Source organism: Ixodes scapularis, unplaced genomic scaffold, assembly GCF_016920785.2.
Source record: "Ixodes scapularis isolate PalLabHiFi unplaced genomic scaffold, ASM1692078v2 PGA_scaffold5__190_contigs__length_132052651, whole genome shotgun sequence".
In the NCBI taxonomy this organism is placed as follows: Eukaryota; Metazoa; Arthropoda; class Arachnida; order Ixodida; family Ixodidae; genus Ixodes; species Ixodes scapularis.
In genome coordinates, this window is record NW_024609880.1 from 18353879 (window position 1) to 18369568 (window position 15690).

The 15690-nt window shown below is 44.6% G+C and overlaps 1 protein-coding gene and 1 pseudogene across 1 annotated transcript; one reads left to right on the forward strand and one right to left on the reverse strand.

The window, feature by feature from the left end:
- Positions 1-411: 411 nt before the first annotated feature.
- LOC121838102 lies at positions 412-1807 on the reverse strand. Its single transcript, XM_042294169.1, has 3 exons — positions 1702-1807; positions 1242-1440; positions 412-808 (listed from the first exon to the last, which is right to left on the reverse strand). The coding sequence occupies exons 1-3, from the start codon at positions 1805-1807 to the stop codon at positions 412-414; spliced, it is 702 nt and encodes a 233-aa protein (XP_042150103.1).
- A 3512-nt stretch (positions 1808-5319) lies between these two features.
- Positions 5320-14584, forward strand: LOC120848835 (annotated as a pseudogene).
- Positions 14585-15690: the final 1106 nt, after the last annotated feature.

Below are 15690 nucleotides of genomic sequence, written 5' to 3' on the forward strand. Positions count from 1 at the left end.
ATGGCATCGACAGTAAAGTGGAGATGCAGCCAAGTAGGGTCATGGATCATCAAGGTAAATACAGCGCATCGAAGGATAAAGACAAAAAGAAGATCACAGGACGAGTCCTGAACAAATGGCTGAATTTGTATTGAAAAACGGCTTAAGCAAAAAGCCAACAGAGAAGCTAAATAACCTGCCCGAGGTGACGTCTGTGTTCACATGTGTAAACAAATGTTTAAAGAATGGTTCTATAAACAAACTGATTTCATTGAAATCTGAACACTGACGTCATCTTTAACATTTTATTTTACTTTTTGTAAACTTTTTGCATGAGATGTTCTTTTTTTTTTAAAAATAAAACCACAGTTGTTACTTTGGCGCTCGTCCGGTGTGCTTTTCTCAGTCTTTGTCCTGGGCGCTGTCTTCACCTTAACAGTAGTTTGTTTTAATTCTCACATTCTCTACAGTGGGGATGAGAAATGCCGACTGATAGTTAAAGTACATCCTCAGCGTCATGACTTGGACGTTCATTAGCTGCAGCACACGTAATGTGGCTGTTGGGCTAGCTCCAGAAAAGAAGATTGCTGAAGACAGTAGCAAGCTCCCAGCAGCCTTGCCCTTGATGACTGGCTGACTGCTCCAGGTATGGTAGTGCGAGTCTTTGCAGATGGTCTCCACCTTCACCAGGGTGCCTTTCACGGTTAGGCTGGGCTCGCACTTCATAAGGCAAGTCCGGCAGATGGTAAACAGTTCCAGCAGGCAGCTTTCGAAGACAACATATTTCTTCTCATCCTGCAGGGGCAACCCGGATTCTACGGTTTCATCCCTAGAAGGAGTATAAATTAATATATGATTAAACAACACCTAAATGTGTTCGTTGTTTCATTTTTTTTTATCAGCAATAAGCAACAGACAGTTAGGGCCCCTACAAGGCCACAAACAGCTACAGAAAACAAAACTCAAATTTAGGTCAGGTGTAGCTTGATACAGTGCCGCATAGTCGTCGCATGCGGACAAAAAACGATAGCGTGTGAGCGAGGTCGAGCTGAAATATAAGGGGAGTTCCCAACCTGGTTGGATGCAAAAATGTATACAGGGTATTCTTGTTCGTTAGTAAATCGAGTAGGGAACATCAGCTTCTCTTTCACATGAACAGGCATAAAGTGTAGGATTGTCTCAAAGACGGAGATACTAATGTTTACCTCTTCAATATTTCCTTGAACTGTGCCTGTAAAAAAAAAGAAAGGGAGGCACCCTACCCTGAACACGTGTCGTCTTCCGACTGCTCGCTGAGTGGGGTCCAGTCTTCATCCTTTTCTTGGCCGCGATCAAGGTCGTCTTCAAGGGGGGAAGCTGGTGAAAGCAGTGAGGGGGTAGGAAGCACGGGAAAGGAAGGCACCCAGCTTTCCGTTTGCACCGCACAGGCCATCACAGCATAGGCCTCCTTGGCCTGCGTGCCTGACCACAGGCAAACAATAAACAATTATTACATCTCTGTTCAGTGTCTCCAGGCAAAGAGAATGTGCAACGGCATAAGGAAAAGTTTAGTAACTATACATGGTATTGTTGGATCCCCCGAGGATTGGGCCTTCGCGTATGACAGTGACTACCAACGAATACATTCCAGAAACAAACCATACAGACTAATTGGATACAGGTATTTTATGGTTGCCATTATATGGCTAGAGAGCCAATGCCGATGTTTCTTGGAATGCTTACCGACTGCCGTTCGACCAAGCAAAGAACCTTGGATGTGTGTAGCTGCTTGTTGAGTAGCCACTGAAGCTTGCACAGATGCATCCTTCATAGCTGCCTTGCCTTGCATATCAACTCGCAGAGCTACGTCGTGTGTTGCTGGCCTCTCTTGTATGCAGCGATATGTAGTGTCTGCTCCTGCTTTCCAGGCTACGCAGCAGCAGCACTCTTGAAGAGGTGCACTCTCCATAGGTGCTTCATTCGCCAATACCGAATCATCATCCTGGTAAAGAAAAATTGACCACATTATACAACCTGGAAGTTGACATATCGACTAGGTTACGTCAAATCTATAAATTTAAATCATCAGTAAAAGCAACAATCAGTAAGTCCCTACAAGTCCCTAGAGGGAAGTGACATATCACATATCCATTGAAGTCCAAAAAGCAGCTTGTTTATTCCTTGCTGCCTTAAGTTCAATTGTTCTAGTAGTGTGACACAACATTTGGTAAAGTAAAAACAAAAGAAAAACAGTAGTATTCAACAGATTAAATTTTATTTCTCGTCTACAGCAGGACCCGTCGTCCACTCGAGGCAGACCAACAGCCCTGCTGTCTTAACATTCCCCAAAAAAATTTATTTGCGCAAGCACCTCATCTTTAAAAGTCTCGAGCTCATGCTAGTAGCACCTCGAGAGCAACTTTCTGCGGGATTTTGGGGGAAGGAAAGAGCATCTTGTTGCGTAGCAATGATCGACACTCAACGTACGTGCGCGAGCCGTAGCTTGGGGTCGTAGCTTTGATTGCATACCCACAGAAATTTGAGTACAGCACCGAAGGCGCGTCCTTCGGCTCCCTTCCGAGGTTGCGGATCCGCAATGGCTCGACAGTAATTTAGCACATGCAGATCGTACTGTTCGTTAACAGTAGGGTTAATGCACTCGTTATCCTCCGTATGGTGAAATTCGTTTGATGCTCGCGACGTGACTCACCGTGGTCCTTTGACGCTTGGCGACTCTCTCCTGTTCGGGGGGCGACGGTAGCCGAAGTTTCGGAATCGTATCGGGTTTCAGGCGGAGGGCTTTTGGAACCTGCCCGCATTCACGGAGAACACTGTGGATGTGGCTGTAGTCACGCTCGGTGTCAAAATGCTCCGAGCATACAAGAATGACCGTAGACCCGGGGTCTCTCAAACCGATGAGCCTGCACCAGGTGCTTCTACGTGGTTCATCGAGTGGCAGGCGGTGAAACAGCAGTTGTTTCTTTTTAACCTCCGGACTGTAGGAACTGTAATTCGGGCACTTCGGTACACTGCAGCCCTTCGGCATAGCCACCGAGCGATCGATCACAAACGCAAACACTACTCGAGCAGCCAGAAAACGAAAGTGCTCCGCAAAGAAAGCGCGACCAGAAGCAAACCCGTCTAGCAGACGACGCCGACGACGCTCGGGGATTGAGTGCGCAGGCGTAGTAGAGTCTTTTTCTTGCTTCGTTTACCACACGATAGATGGCGCTTGGCTCTGAGCATTATCAAATTCGGCAATTTTCGTCAAATCTCTAATTATGCTACAAAATGTGGATCTGAATATTATTTAACAAAACTTTTAGAAAACATTCGCCGGCTATTTATTGTTTACGATCGCGGTGCTGGTGAGGTAGGCTCTTACCCAATAGGCGACGTGGATTCGGCTGACGTGCACCGTTTCTGCAGTGAAAAGGCAGAGAGCTTCCGAAGGAAAGAAGGCGCAAAAGAGTCCGGTTTTCTTTTAAAAGTTCTATAGCGAAGAATTTTTTTTGGCTCCCTATTTTTGTGTTTTTGTGTTTCTTTTCACACCTTTTACGACGTGCGGTGGATGAAACTCGATTTTAAAATCATTTCATGGTCCCTTTAAAGAGCGTCAAACGCGCCTCCTCTTACCCCTGCTTTCGATAAAGATCCCGTCGTTCTCGCCCAGCTAACCTTGGTACGTTTATTGTAAGCGCTTTTTACGTTGCAATAGAAGTATTGAAGTGCATTCAAAGACATGATGCGCTGCAGAGAAAAACGAAATACTAAAACACTTCTGAAATGTATCCTTTCTGGGACGCAAAAGTTCAAAGGTGTATAAGGTCAAGTATTTTTGCCGAAATATGAAAAACGTCTGTAATACAGTTAACATGACGGAAACATTTGTTATGCAAAAGATACATTGTAGATGTTATTACATTAAGTTAAAGTTACCACCACAGTATGGACTAAAGTATCTGTCGCAGATATGGCATGTGAAAGCCTCGTCCGCATATGTCCAGCCACTTTACTTGGTAAATAAAAATGCAGTTGTTATAAATATAAGGGTAGTGTGGGTTATGAAAGCAAAGTCTGATACCTGCAGTTCGTGCTCTTCTGCCCACTTTTGTGACAAATGAATCGGTGAGAGATCCAGTCTTTTTCTGAAGGCACATGGAACAAGAAAACATCGTTTGTAATTATGGTGAGTCCCGGATTTGGGAATATTTCGGATAAATTGTTAGTCGAATTGTTAGTACCGCATCGGGAAATGCCGCAACTGAAGCTGTCAAAGACCTGGTAATGGAGGTGGACAGTGCCGCGGACGCCGTCAAAGCCACCCTAGAACAATCACTCTATCAAAACTAAACTCAAGTAAATATCTTTGACAACCGAAATAAAATTTGAAGAACCAATAAAATAAATTTCGCAGTGCTTTGCACCCCTCTGAAAGCTCCATATAGATGCCTCCTGATTAGATCAGGCTAAGATTTATACCACAAACATAGACTCAAATAAACGTTTTCTAGACAGGGCACCGAGGATAACCACTGATATCTATTGTAGTAGGCTGGATAGTGGATCAAGAGCGAGAAGGTGGAAGCACCGGTGGCCATGGCTCGACACCGGACAGTACATGCAAGTCTGCCGGAAGAACGAATAAAACTGAACTTTTTAAAGTTTGTGTGAAGTGTATTGTAAACACACATTAATGTGTTTTCGAAGGAATGATAAGACCTAACTCGCACTCGTCAGTAACTGTTGAGTAGTTTATTAAATTACACAAACAGTGAGTCAATTTGTGTCGTCTGCTGCTATCGGCGGATTTTGTTTGCTCCACTGTTCCGAATTGTCGCCATTCTTGAAATTCCTCATTTTCCTTTAAAAAAAAAACCTTTTGTAGCGTTTAAGTGTATATTTGTTTATATTTGGAAACAAAACGGATGTCTCCGACATAATCTACAATCCTTCCCAAGTAAAAGTATAAAAGTAAGCATGGCATCAAAGCAAACCATTTTGTGTGCTTGCATGGTGACATGACTCCTGCTGATTGCCCGTGGAGCCTGTGTAGGAAGTCAACAACGAATAGAAAAGCATATTTTCCTAAATCTTCGAAGTAGAAACGTTTAACATCCGAGTACAAACATTTCCTATCATTCTTAGAAAACTTCGTCGATTTGTCGGTCTCCTAAAATAAGGCACAATTAAATAAGATGAATCTCACTTTTTTACGTTTGTTTTCATAGGTTTCGATGCATTTAATGGTGTCTAGCGATAGCCGCCACTGGTATCACTCAACGCCAGCAAAGCAAGCCTCGATCCGTGAATCAGCCTACTAGAAAAGACATCACTAAGGATAACACTGCACTGCACGTAATGTGCGGAGGCGTATGTTGTTGATTCTTTAATACGTTAACAAATCGATGTATTGGGGATATATCTAGTTCATCACAAATTACGGACATCCTACGCCAAACGACCATGCTGTGATGGCGGCACCGGGCATGACACCGGCAACATGGAGCGCTCACCACTTTTACTGTTCCAGGTGCTGCTCTCTTTCGGCATTCCAGGCGACCACATCACGCTTGTCGCCAACGGAACGGCCTTTTCTTCCTTTGCCTTTTTCACCACCGTCACGACAACACAACAACCGGTTCTGGACCGATGGATAACCCTGCCCTGGCAACCTGGATCGTCTACAACTGGCGGGACCCTATATAAAAAAGCCATCAACGATTTCTTCTCGGGGCGTGACACCGGCGAGATAGAATGCTCACCACTTCTACTTTCCAGGTTAGTTATATGAACACCCGTTTTTGTAACCGTCCCTCCGTAGTGACGGTGTCATGCCCCTTCGACACTCGGGGTTTCTGTAGGCCTGTTCCCTTGTTGTTTGAATAATTTTTCGCCTCTTGCTTATCTCGTTCACGACTGCTGGTAGGAGGCGACGTTGAGTCGAACTCTGGCCCCTGGCCCGGTGATTCTGGCAGTGTACAAAACGCAAATACTTTATACCGTTTTTAAAATAGAGGAAGGGCAAAAAGGAATTTTTTCTCATATGAAAACCATAAAAGAGCAGCAGAAGAACGCGGACGAGCAGATAAAACAGATATCTGCAAAAGTGACCGCGCTGGAGGCCGAACTTACAAAATACAAAACCTTCAACAAAGCCCCCCCCCCCCCCCCGCCCCCCCCCCCCCCCCCTTCCAGCAAAAAGTTGGTCGCGCTTTCATCAAAATTATATGATATGGCTTCTAAATGCGACGACGTCGAAAACCGATCCCGCCGTTCTAACCTGCTGTTTTATTGAATCATAGACGGACCAAGCGAAACCTGGGCTGCAGCAGAGAGGAAGGTTCTTGAATTCTATGGTCACCTTTTTGGCATCAGCATTAACCCCGAGGATATTGAAAGAGCCCATCGCATTGGAAGGCATACTAGCGAGAAAAAACACTCCATCATTGTAAACTTTTCTAGGTTTAAGGACAGAGATAGCATCCTTTCTTCCCGTCCAATATTGAAAGGCACGCCCTTCTCTGTGGGAGAGGACGTTTCTATATCTGTCCGCAATGCTAGAAGGAAACTAATCGAGTATGCCAAAACGAAAAATGTTCCTTTTATAATAATCTTCGACAAACTGAAGAATGATAACTTTACTTATGTCTACAACTCTGAATCGAACTCTCTCGAACCACTACCAAGATAGCAAAGCGTAAACAAACCAACAAAACTGCCTTGCAATAAATCGGCCCCTTCTTGCAATGTCATCAATATCTTTGCACTTTGAATATCAATCACAAATATACTAAGCGTCGTTCCAAAATGCGATATATTCTCATCGTTTCTTTACGATAATGACTCTGATGTCGTTATCCTTACCGAGACATGGCTAAAGCCAGAAATTCAAAATAAATAAACACTGACTAACAGTTCTAACTTTAACATTTACCGTCGCGACAGAATAAATAAAAGAGGAGGTGGTGTGTTGACTGCAGTCAAAAAGAAATTCTGTCATACGTCATTCCAATTCATGGAGATATCGAAACAGCTTGGATTATTTATTCGTCGATCCAAAGGAATATCCCGAGCGTTTGTTATCGACCTCCCGACAGTACTTCCGTGTTCATTACTATTTTGTATGACCAACTTTATTCCATACTTAAATATTTTACGAATGCAAACATATATTTATTAGGCGACTTTAACTTCCCACTAATATATTGGTCCAGACTTGCTTCACAGGATGAAAAAGAAACTTTTTGGACGTCTGCCAAATGTTCGACCTAGAGCAAATAATTAATAATCCCACACGAGGGGATAACATTTTGGATTTAGTCCTTACATCTACCCCCGAGTTTCTTACATCTGTATCTTTTCATAGCGCGTTCAGTCACAACAAACTAATAACATGCTGCAGTATTTAGTCGTGAGGCTTCCGACGCCTTCCACTAGCCACCGCACCGGGATTTTGCGTCAGGAAAGTGTCCCATGCACCGGCTCGTGGGCTCTTTGCATACGGCAGCCGAAAAAGCTGAGCTTCTATGGTCCCGACGGAATCAGCGCTGTTTCCCGGACTCACCCCCTCGTTGCTCGTCGGTGCTGGCCGATGGCACCAAAGTTCGCCAGACTAAGCTCCCGATGTCGACAGCGCCAGTCCTAGCTTGTGGTATCGGGCGCCGTGAGACCCGGGGAAGGAGGTAACCCGTCTTGGGGGGCAACGCTTTATTGGGCTCGTTGAACACGTTCATTCGACGTAGTCGAGCACCCGACTGTCTGTCTAGTCACACTCTTTTTCCGTTCTTGACCGTTTCCGTTTCCATGCGAAATAATTAACTGTCTCATGGAGGGAGCCGACGTCATCAGCTTTGAAACCATGCAAAACGACACCTTGATGAAACCACGCTCAACGCTAGCGAACGGCACTTTTTATACTTCGGTCCCATTAACTGCACAAACAACCTGTATAATAATAATAAAAAAAACAAAAAAACATAACACGTTTTAATTTTGCAGCGAGAGCGGCGCATAACCTGGTGCCTCGTTAATGTCTCATGCATGGCAGACCCCGAATATATAATTGCGAGCCAAGATATATCAAGGATACTACAGACGGCACCAGAAAAAAAATAGACCTCGTAATTGAGGGAGATATGTTGGACTAAAACCCTGAAACGCACATATTTTAAAATTGTAGTGTATTTACTTTTTAGTGCCAGAGCAGTGGAAGCAACAAGAGCGAACTTCGGGCTTTCACCGTCCCTGCCAAGCACGCGTTCTCGTGTATACAAGCACTGTTCTTGGAAACACGCTCGAGCTTTTAGCTTTCAATGCTCTTACATATAATGTGGAACAAAATCTAACGAAGTGGAGCATTCGGGAGCCTTTGATAACGTTTCACGCTTTTTGTGAGGCTATATATAAATGGCGTAGCGTTCTGTAAAGCATGAGTGCAATCGCTTTTTCAGCGACGTATAGCGAAAAGAGCCCTTGACATTATAGTCACCGCCTGCTTGAAAAACGCAGCGTGTTTCTTTGGTCCTTATTCTTCTGGAATTTTGGTTTCTCCATCAGTATTCTCATTTGCTTAGTCAGCAATTTCATTCTCTGCGGAGCTATAATGAGCAATTGGGACTGACCATGGCCTGTGATTCTTAAAGAGTGGCTATACTATATACATCAAATTCGGGGCACTTTTACTTTAAAAGAAGAGGCGTTACTATAATTATGGATGATATTAGTACACTATTCTTACGTCAGCGACACACATGAGCTCAGAGATAAACGTCACGATGCAACGAAAATACTGTCAAATGATTAGGAACTAATTCTATGAAGGTAAATGAAACAACAACAAAGGCAGATATATAGGGTCTGTCCCAAAAGTTCCCGGAATTATTTTTTTTTATAAATCGTGTATTAAATATAAGTTTATAATATTTTCAGAACTTTTTAAAGTATTCTCCCCCTGCATCGATGCACCGTTGTCAACGCTCCGCCCAATCACTGAAGGCGTCCTGGAAGCCGTCAACGGGAACCTTCTTTAGTGAGGTCGTCGCAGCCGCTTTTACCGTCTCCAGCGTCCCATACCGAGCTCCTTTCAGGGTTCTTTTGATTCTTGGTGAACAAAAAGAAGTCCGGTGGTGCCAGATCGGGGCTGTACGGCGGCTGGGGCTGCGTTGCCACACCCATTTTGGCCAGCAACTCGGAGATAATGTGCACGATGTGGCTTGACGCGTTGTCTTGGTGCAAGATCCTTTCGTCGCGAATTTCTTTTCGGACTCGTCGAACCCTGTTGCGCATCCGCTTGAGCACTTCACAGTAAATCTACTTGTTGTCTGTTTGTCCCTGTGGCACGAATTTACTGTGAGCCACAGCTTTCCAGTCAAGGAACACCATGAGCATTCCCTTGATTCACACAAAACCTGATTGCCTAATGTTTCTCCAAAGACTGGTCCATTCTTTTCCTCGACACGAGTGCAATAGATGTCTGTGCGTGGAGAGTGACCTGCCTCAACAACTGCCCGCAGACAACTAAGACCAGTCCCGCTTTGAAGCTTTGATCCCCCAATAACTTCTCCGCTCAAAACCTCGCCCCGCCATGCGGCGCTGCAGACTACGAAAATTCATTCCGAAAAGTTCTGGGACAGACCCTGTATTCCGATCAAAAAACAAACTCATTCCCATACAACCGGACATAATCCTAAATTTAAGTCGGATAGGAGATGTATTATATTGCAATTGTTTCGGTGTTGTATTTTTCTCGGTCATTCTGTTGAAAAATCACTCTAATTACTTAATAACCAAAATACCCGAAATTACGAGAGTAGTTGAGCTATTTTTACCTTTTTCTTCTTAAGAATAGAGTAGTTGAGCTATTTTTACCTGTTTTTAAGTATTTGACATTTATTAGACCCCTCTTTCTACCCAAATTAAATTTATTTACTTGACTTTTTGCTCACATTTAAGCTATAGCCAAGTGGTGTCGGGGTCAGCTACATTTTTAAACCTACCGTGGGTTCACTTAATACAAAAAATATATATATACGGCACCCTTATAACGCCCCGTGTGGTACGCTACTTGCAATTTATTTCATCGTTCCCTTGTGGTCAAATACTATAACCTATATGGGTATCTTTTGAGTGTCTGCTATAAATAATATACAAAATAACATTAGTCGTATACGTAATCTGGTCCAATTGCAAGCAAACACCTTTCGCTATTCTACAAGCTATTAAGTGAACCGAAGATTACAGTGCTCAACAAAACGATATGGACCAGCGGAGCGCGCGGCTTCGAATACGTGCTGCGACATCTGCCGGGGGAAACCGTGCAATCTGTTGTCGCGAGTCGAGATGCGTGTAGCTGAGTCAAACAGGCAGTGGTTGTTCTAAAGTGCCTAGATACGAGCTTACTACAAGTAGCGATATTCTTTGAAGCGCCGACTGCGTGACGGTGGAAGGTTTAGGAATCGAATGGAGGCGCACAGCAGAGGTTTGCACTGAATCCCGCCATTTGCCTAAATCGGAATGTGCTTTGTCATATGTGTTGATTGTCGTTACAGGTAAAATAATTATGAAGGGACTTCAGGGTGTTCGCGCTCGCGGCGCAACTCCGGATAGGAGATTACTACAAAGCAGGAAGAGCAACCTAAACCGCCGTATTAATCATCGGGTGACAATCGCAATGGTATTTCGCCTTCAAGGTGTAAGGTTATAATGCCCCACGTTTATAAATAAGAACAAAGAAAAATGCATTTTATTTATTGAGTATATGGCAAAGACACACGTGCACGGACACTACACCTAGACATGAACTGTGAGATCACTGCGAGTGGTGGACAATCCTCAAAACTTTACCCTCTGGAAAGAGATCAGTCTGTTTACGCTATTGCAAATAAAAGCACAAAGAAAACGCTGTTGTGTTTTAAACTCGGGGCCAGCGTTGATCATCTATCAGGGGTTGTGCAGAGAGCGCCAACAGTCACCCAGTGCTTAGCTCAGCTGTGCGCATGTGCAACTCACGACCCCAGATAGATCGCTTCTCTTTACAGATGGCGCCACGCGTACGCGACCCCGTGCGCACCGCTGTTTCATTTCATTCCGCTGAAAACTGTACCTACAACTCGAGTAAACTCCGGAAATAATTCCTCTGTTTTTTCTTTTGTCATGTCCATTAAAAGATGTCACCTTTTAGTTTTAATATATACATGCAGCAACACTGAACTTCGCAAAATGTAGAAAAGCATGGAAAGCTAATTTGTTTTCTGCTACTATGAGATGCTAAAATAATTTCTTATTTTTTAGTTTTTTTCTCCTGTTCAGCTACCAACTACTGTCATGGTTTTCAATTGATTTTGGTCGTTTTCGTTGATTTTGTAAAAGAAGTACCTCTCATTACTGTAAAATTGTTTTTGTTCCTTTAGATTATCTTTCTAACCCCTGCTTTCCCTCGGCACAAGCTAGGTTGCTTTAAGTATGCTTTAACCTCTTTTAAGATACTAATTCCAAAGAATACTATAATTGTCTCTAAAGGGTGCTAGCCAGAAGTAGGCTTGTACTATTAGTGTCCTTTCTTAGTATGCTTGAAATAAGTACTGCAATAGTATACTTTCAGTAAACTAGCTAAGACCTTAAAGCTCCTAAGTTAATGCAAAGAGTCTTTGTAAATATCCGTGCAGTGATTTATTAGTTATCTCTTTAAGGTTTTTTTTTTAGTGAACGAAAAGTTTGCTATGGAAGTGCGCTGAAAGGATAATCGGAGCCTACACCACGCATGCTTAGCTGCGCTCACCATGAAATGAGGACAACATTGGGCTTCGTCGCTCTGTCTTTGTTTCTTGAAATGGCGTCAGCAGCTCGCGTTGTTTCGAGCGCTGTGGTGTTTCAGTGCTGTACGTGAGCCCTCTGATCAAGTTCTCAGCTTTCCCATGGCAAGCGTGACCGACTACGTCTGCGATTGCATAGTCCCAGAATGAGTGTAGTGACACTCAATCTCCGCACACGCCGTGAACGCGCAGCTCCCCTGCGTGGCGATCCAGAAATGAGCCGCCTGGAAACGACAACAATCGTTGCGTTGACGCAGTGGTTACCCCTCACAAGAGCGCAAGAACTGTAAAATGTACGTTCAGTTGGTATCTTCAGGAATGTGAAAGGTAGCCACTGCAGAGTCGGCGCGGTTATTGTCGTGGCCAGGTCGCTCTGAGTACACGGACGTGGTGAGCAGCCTAAAACAGCGAGTGAGATACGCTATCTACTGTGTGATCCACCAGCTTCGGAAGGGTGATATCAGATCGGGGTCACCAATGCCGATGCACGCGTCTTTACTACAGGTTGCCCCCCCCCCCCCCCCCCCCGCCTTTCCCCCTTGTTTTCCAGAAGAAAAAAGAAAAAAAAAACCTTGGTATAGATTGCAAAAGTAAGGGACTTGACCGGATGAAGTAGTAACTTCTCGGTGACGACCAACAAATATGCGAGCATGACAGACTACGTCTGCGATTCCATTGTTTAATCATCAGTGCTACGTGTTAATGGCCCCACCAGCATCGACGAGCAGTCTGTTGCCGTCGATCGCCCTCGGTCGGATTATAAAGCGGTGCAGTTCGTATATTGGTGCACCGGGTGGCGAAATCGGTGCTCCTGAGCTTTGTGGACGCAGAAAAAACAAGCTCCATCGTGCCCGCGTCTTAGAGCTCCGCGTGGATTCATTGCAGTGTTAAAATTCGAATGATTTGGGGTCTGTTGCTGTCGTGAAGCGTTTGACTTCTTGGCATTTCTATTAGTCGTGAGCGTGACAGACCAGCTTTCCAAATACACCGCGGTTTAGACTTAGGCTAGGTGGCGCAAGCTACTGCCCGTTACAAAGTGCGTTGCAAGGGGCCGCAGTAATATCCATCCAATCATCAAGATCGTGCCGGCTCGATCAGCCATTAGTGTTTGCTGTTTCTAAATAAACCAGTTTGTTTATGAATGTTCGATGATATTACTTTGAAATCTTTAGCATTCTGAAGTAGGATTAGCGCTGAGCCCTCCCGGAACAGTGGTGACTGCGACAGCCACGTTCACGCCGACGAACGTGAGTCTTGTTCACGGGCGGTGGTGCGTGTTCATTGTTTCCGCCACCGAGGAGAGGGCGTTCAGTGCTCTTGTTGACTAGACGAGAAAGCACAGCCATGGTCCCGGACCGTGGGCTCGTACGGAGCCTAGCGTTGCAACCGCGCTTCGCATCGGTGACCGCGCTGTCGGAATTGACGGCGTCCATTCCCGGCTTCTCTAACTCGTCGTCGGCAGCGAGTGCCATGATGAAGTGCGCGGGACTGGGTGTCGCATATCAACACGGCGGCGGCGCAGCGTAGTCCTGGTGGAGCGTATGAACAACGCTTGCTGTTGCGTCATCAAAGGTGCACGGGACGGCTTGAGTGGCATCCAACTACCGGAAAGGCCTGGAAACTAGATCAAAATGGGCAGAAGAACTACAGATGATATTCCCCGATGACGACAATTCGCATTCTACGAGATGATGCTCCGGCGGACACAGACCGGGTGAGTCCGTCGCTGATTATTTTTTCGACAAGAGCTTCCTCTGCTCGAAGTGTGACGTCAAAAAAATAAGTTCACAATGACGCAGTTTTATAATTGCAGAACTTCGGAACATGAACTACGCTGTGATCCTGCGGCTTCAAGCAACGACGTTTGGAACCTCTTACGAAAATTTACAAAAACTTTGTTTTTTCTTGAAATCCGTCGTTGCAGAAGATGCAGTCCACAAGAAAAAAAGAAACCATGGAGGAAAAGCTTCTCAAAAAGCATTGCCAGGAGCTGAAAGATTACAAGGTATGTATAAAATCATTTTTGTTAGAGAGTATTAGTTTCATGGAGAGCATATCAGTATTCATATAATCTTGCCATTTTGGTGCTTGGTTAGATATATTCTTATAAAGGTCATTATTGCTTTTCCAAATGTACATATTATTTATTCGTGCATGCCAACTGCAAGACGTTCAGACCAATCAAGTAATTGGAGACTGTAGATATACTCGTTCAGTAGCATTTGCACAGTGAGGGCCGACGACATATGATGTTATTTTCCTCAGCATAAGAAAAAGTTAGTGGACTAGGGGAACGCAACTTTGCGGATTTGTCAGAGGTCACTTCTGGGAAGCAGTTGTTTAGGACTTCCAATGCTATACTTTGTTGCAAAACTCTGATAATCTATCATTACTGCTTATATTTGCTGCTTATAGCTTGGTGCATCTTCTGGGTACCCTGAGGGCGTTGCATCACAAGCTAAAGAGCCTGTCTTCGCTGTACCTGCCCTGGCCTCTTGTGAAGGGGCCGAAGCTAGGTCCAATGAGGTCCGGTAAAGGAAGGCAAAACCAGGGCCGGCGAGACCTGGCCCAACGATGTCGAGACCAGGGTCAGCGAGCCTGAGACCAGGGCCAATAAGGTCCAAGCCAGGATCAATGAGCCTAAAGCCAGGGCCATGACAACGAGGTGGAAGCCTGAACCAACGACGTCGACGCCACGGCCACCGAGGCTGAAGCCAGGATGGAGCAGATTGAGACGAGGACGGACCTGACAGAAGGACGCTGAGGCTAGGGCGGCCGGAGCCAGAGCAGAGGAGGTCGAGGCTGTAACGTAGCGTCCTCTGCATCCGGACGTAAGGTGAAACAGTATAACATATTTGTCCAGGCCTAACTGCCCAATGTCGCGAATTCGCGACATAACAGATTTTTTGCTTAGGAGTTCATTTGCACCAAAAATAACTTTAGTAATCGTTTACATATGGACATTTGCAGGTACGTCTTCTGGGCGCCGCCATCTTCCTAGCTGGGAAGCGCGTGAGCTGCGCCATAGTCCAATTACGATGCCTTGAGACAGCGTTGTAGTCGGATTATGGCGAGGCCCACAGTGTACCTAAGTACCTCCCGGCAAGCAAGATGGCGGCGCCCGTAGGCCGTACTTACAACCATATATACAAAGCAAAAAAATAAAGTTTAAAACCTTTTTTTATCGACACATTGCTTTAATTTCTTGCGTTGAATGATTAACAATCTTCTTTGTATACCAAAATGAGTACTACTGCTACCATTCTCTGTGATTCCGCAAGTTTTTTTTTATTTAAACGGAATGCTGATACAGGAAAGACTTTTTCGAAATCAGGGCGGGCAATATTTGTGACGGTGAAGCATTGAACTGTGGTGCGAAAGATGACTTTGCTTGGGTTTGGAGTTTTACTGTCTTTATGTTTACACATAGTGTCATTTTTCATGCCTCAATTTGCTGTTCAGTTTAGAGGAATAGCATGTGCATTGCTCTTTAAAGTTGCAGCTGCACATAGGTGACATGAGGCCGCTCATAGTATAATATGGAGTGGCAGCAGCAGTCTGTCTCAATTTGGGAGCTGTTTGCGAAGTGGCGTGTTCACAGAGAGTGCCCGTGTCGAAAGCAGTTAAATATCCACAAAAACACTGAATGTGCACTAGAAGAAATATTTTGAAAACAAAAGTAACAGTCACTGAAATGAGCTGACTAAGGTCAGGGAATGAGATTTGAGGGGCATTGTGGTGGAAAGCATTCTGAAGAGAGAATAATATTTCTAGTGCAAGTCAAAGGGCTCGGATTATTTCACAAATGGTTTCTTTATGGTGAGCAAACACATTTCCAACATGGAATTTCAGTATTGGATTTCACAACTTCATGCTTTTCCACCATTTATTTTAAAAGTTTGAAGTCTAGGAGCAAGTT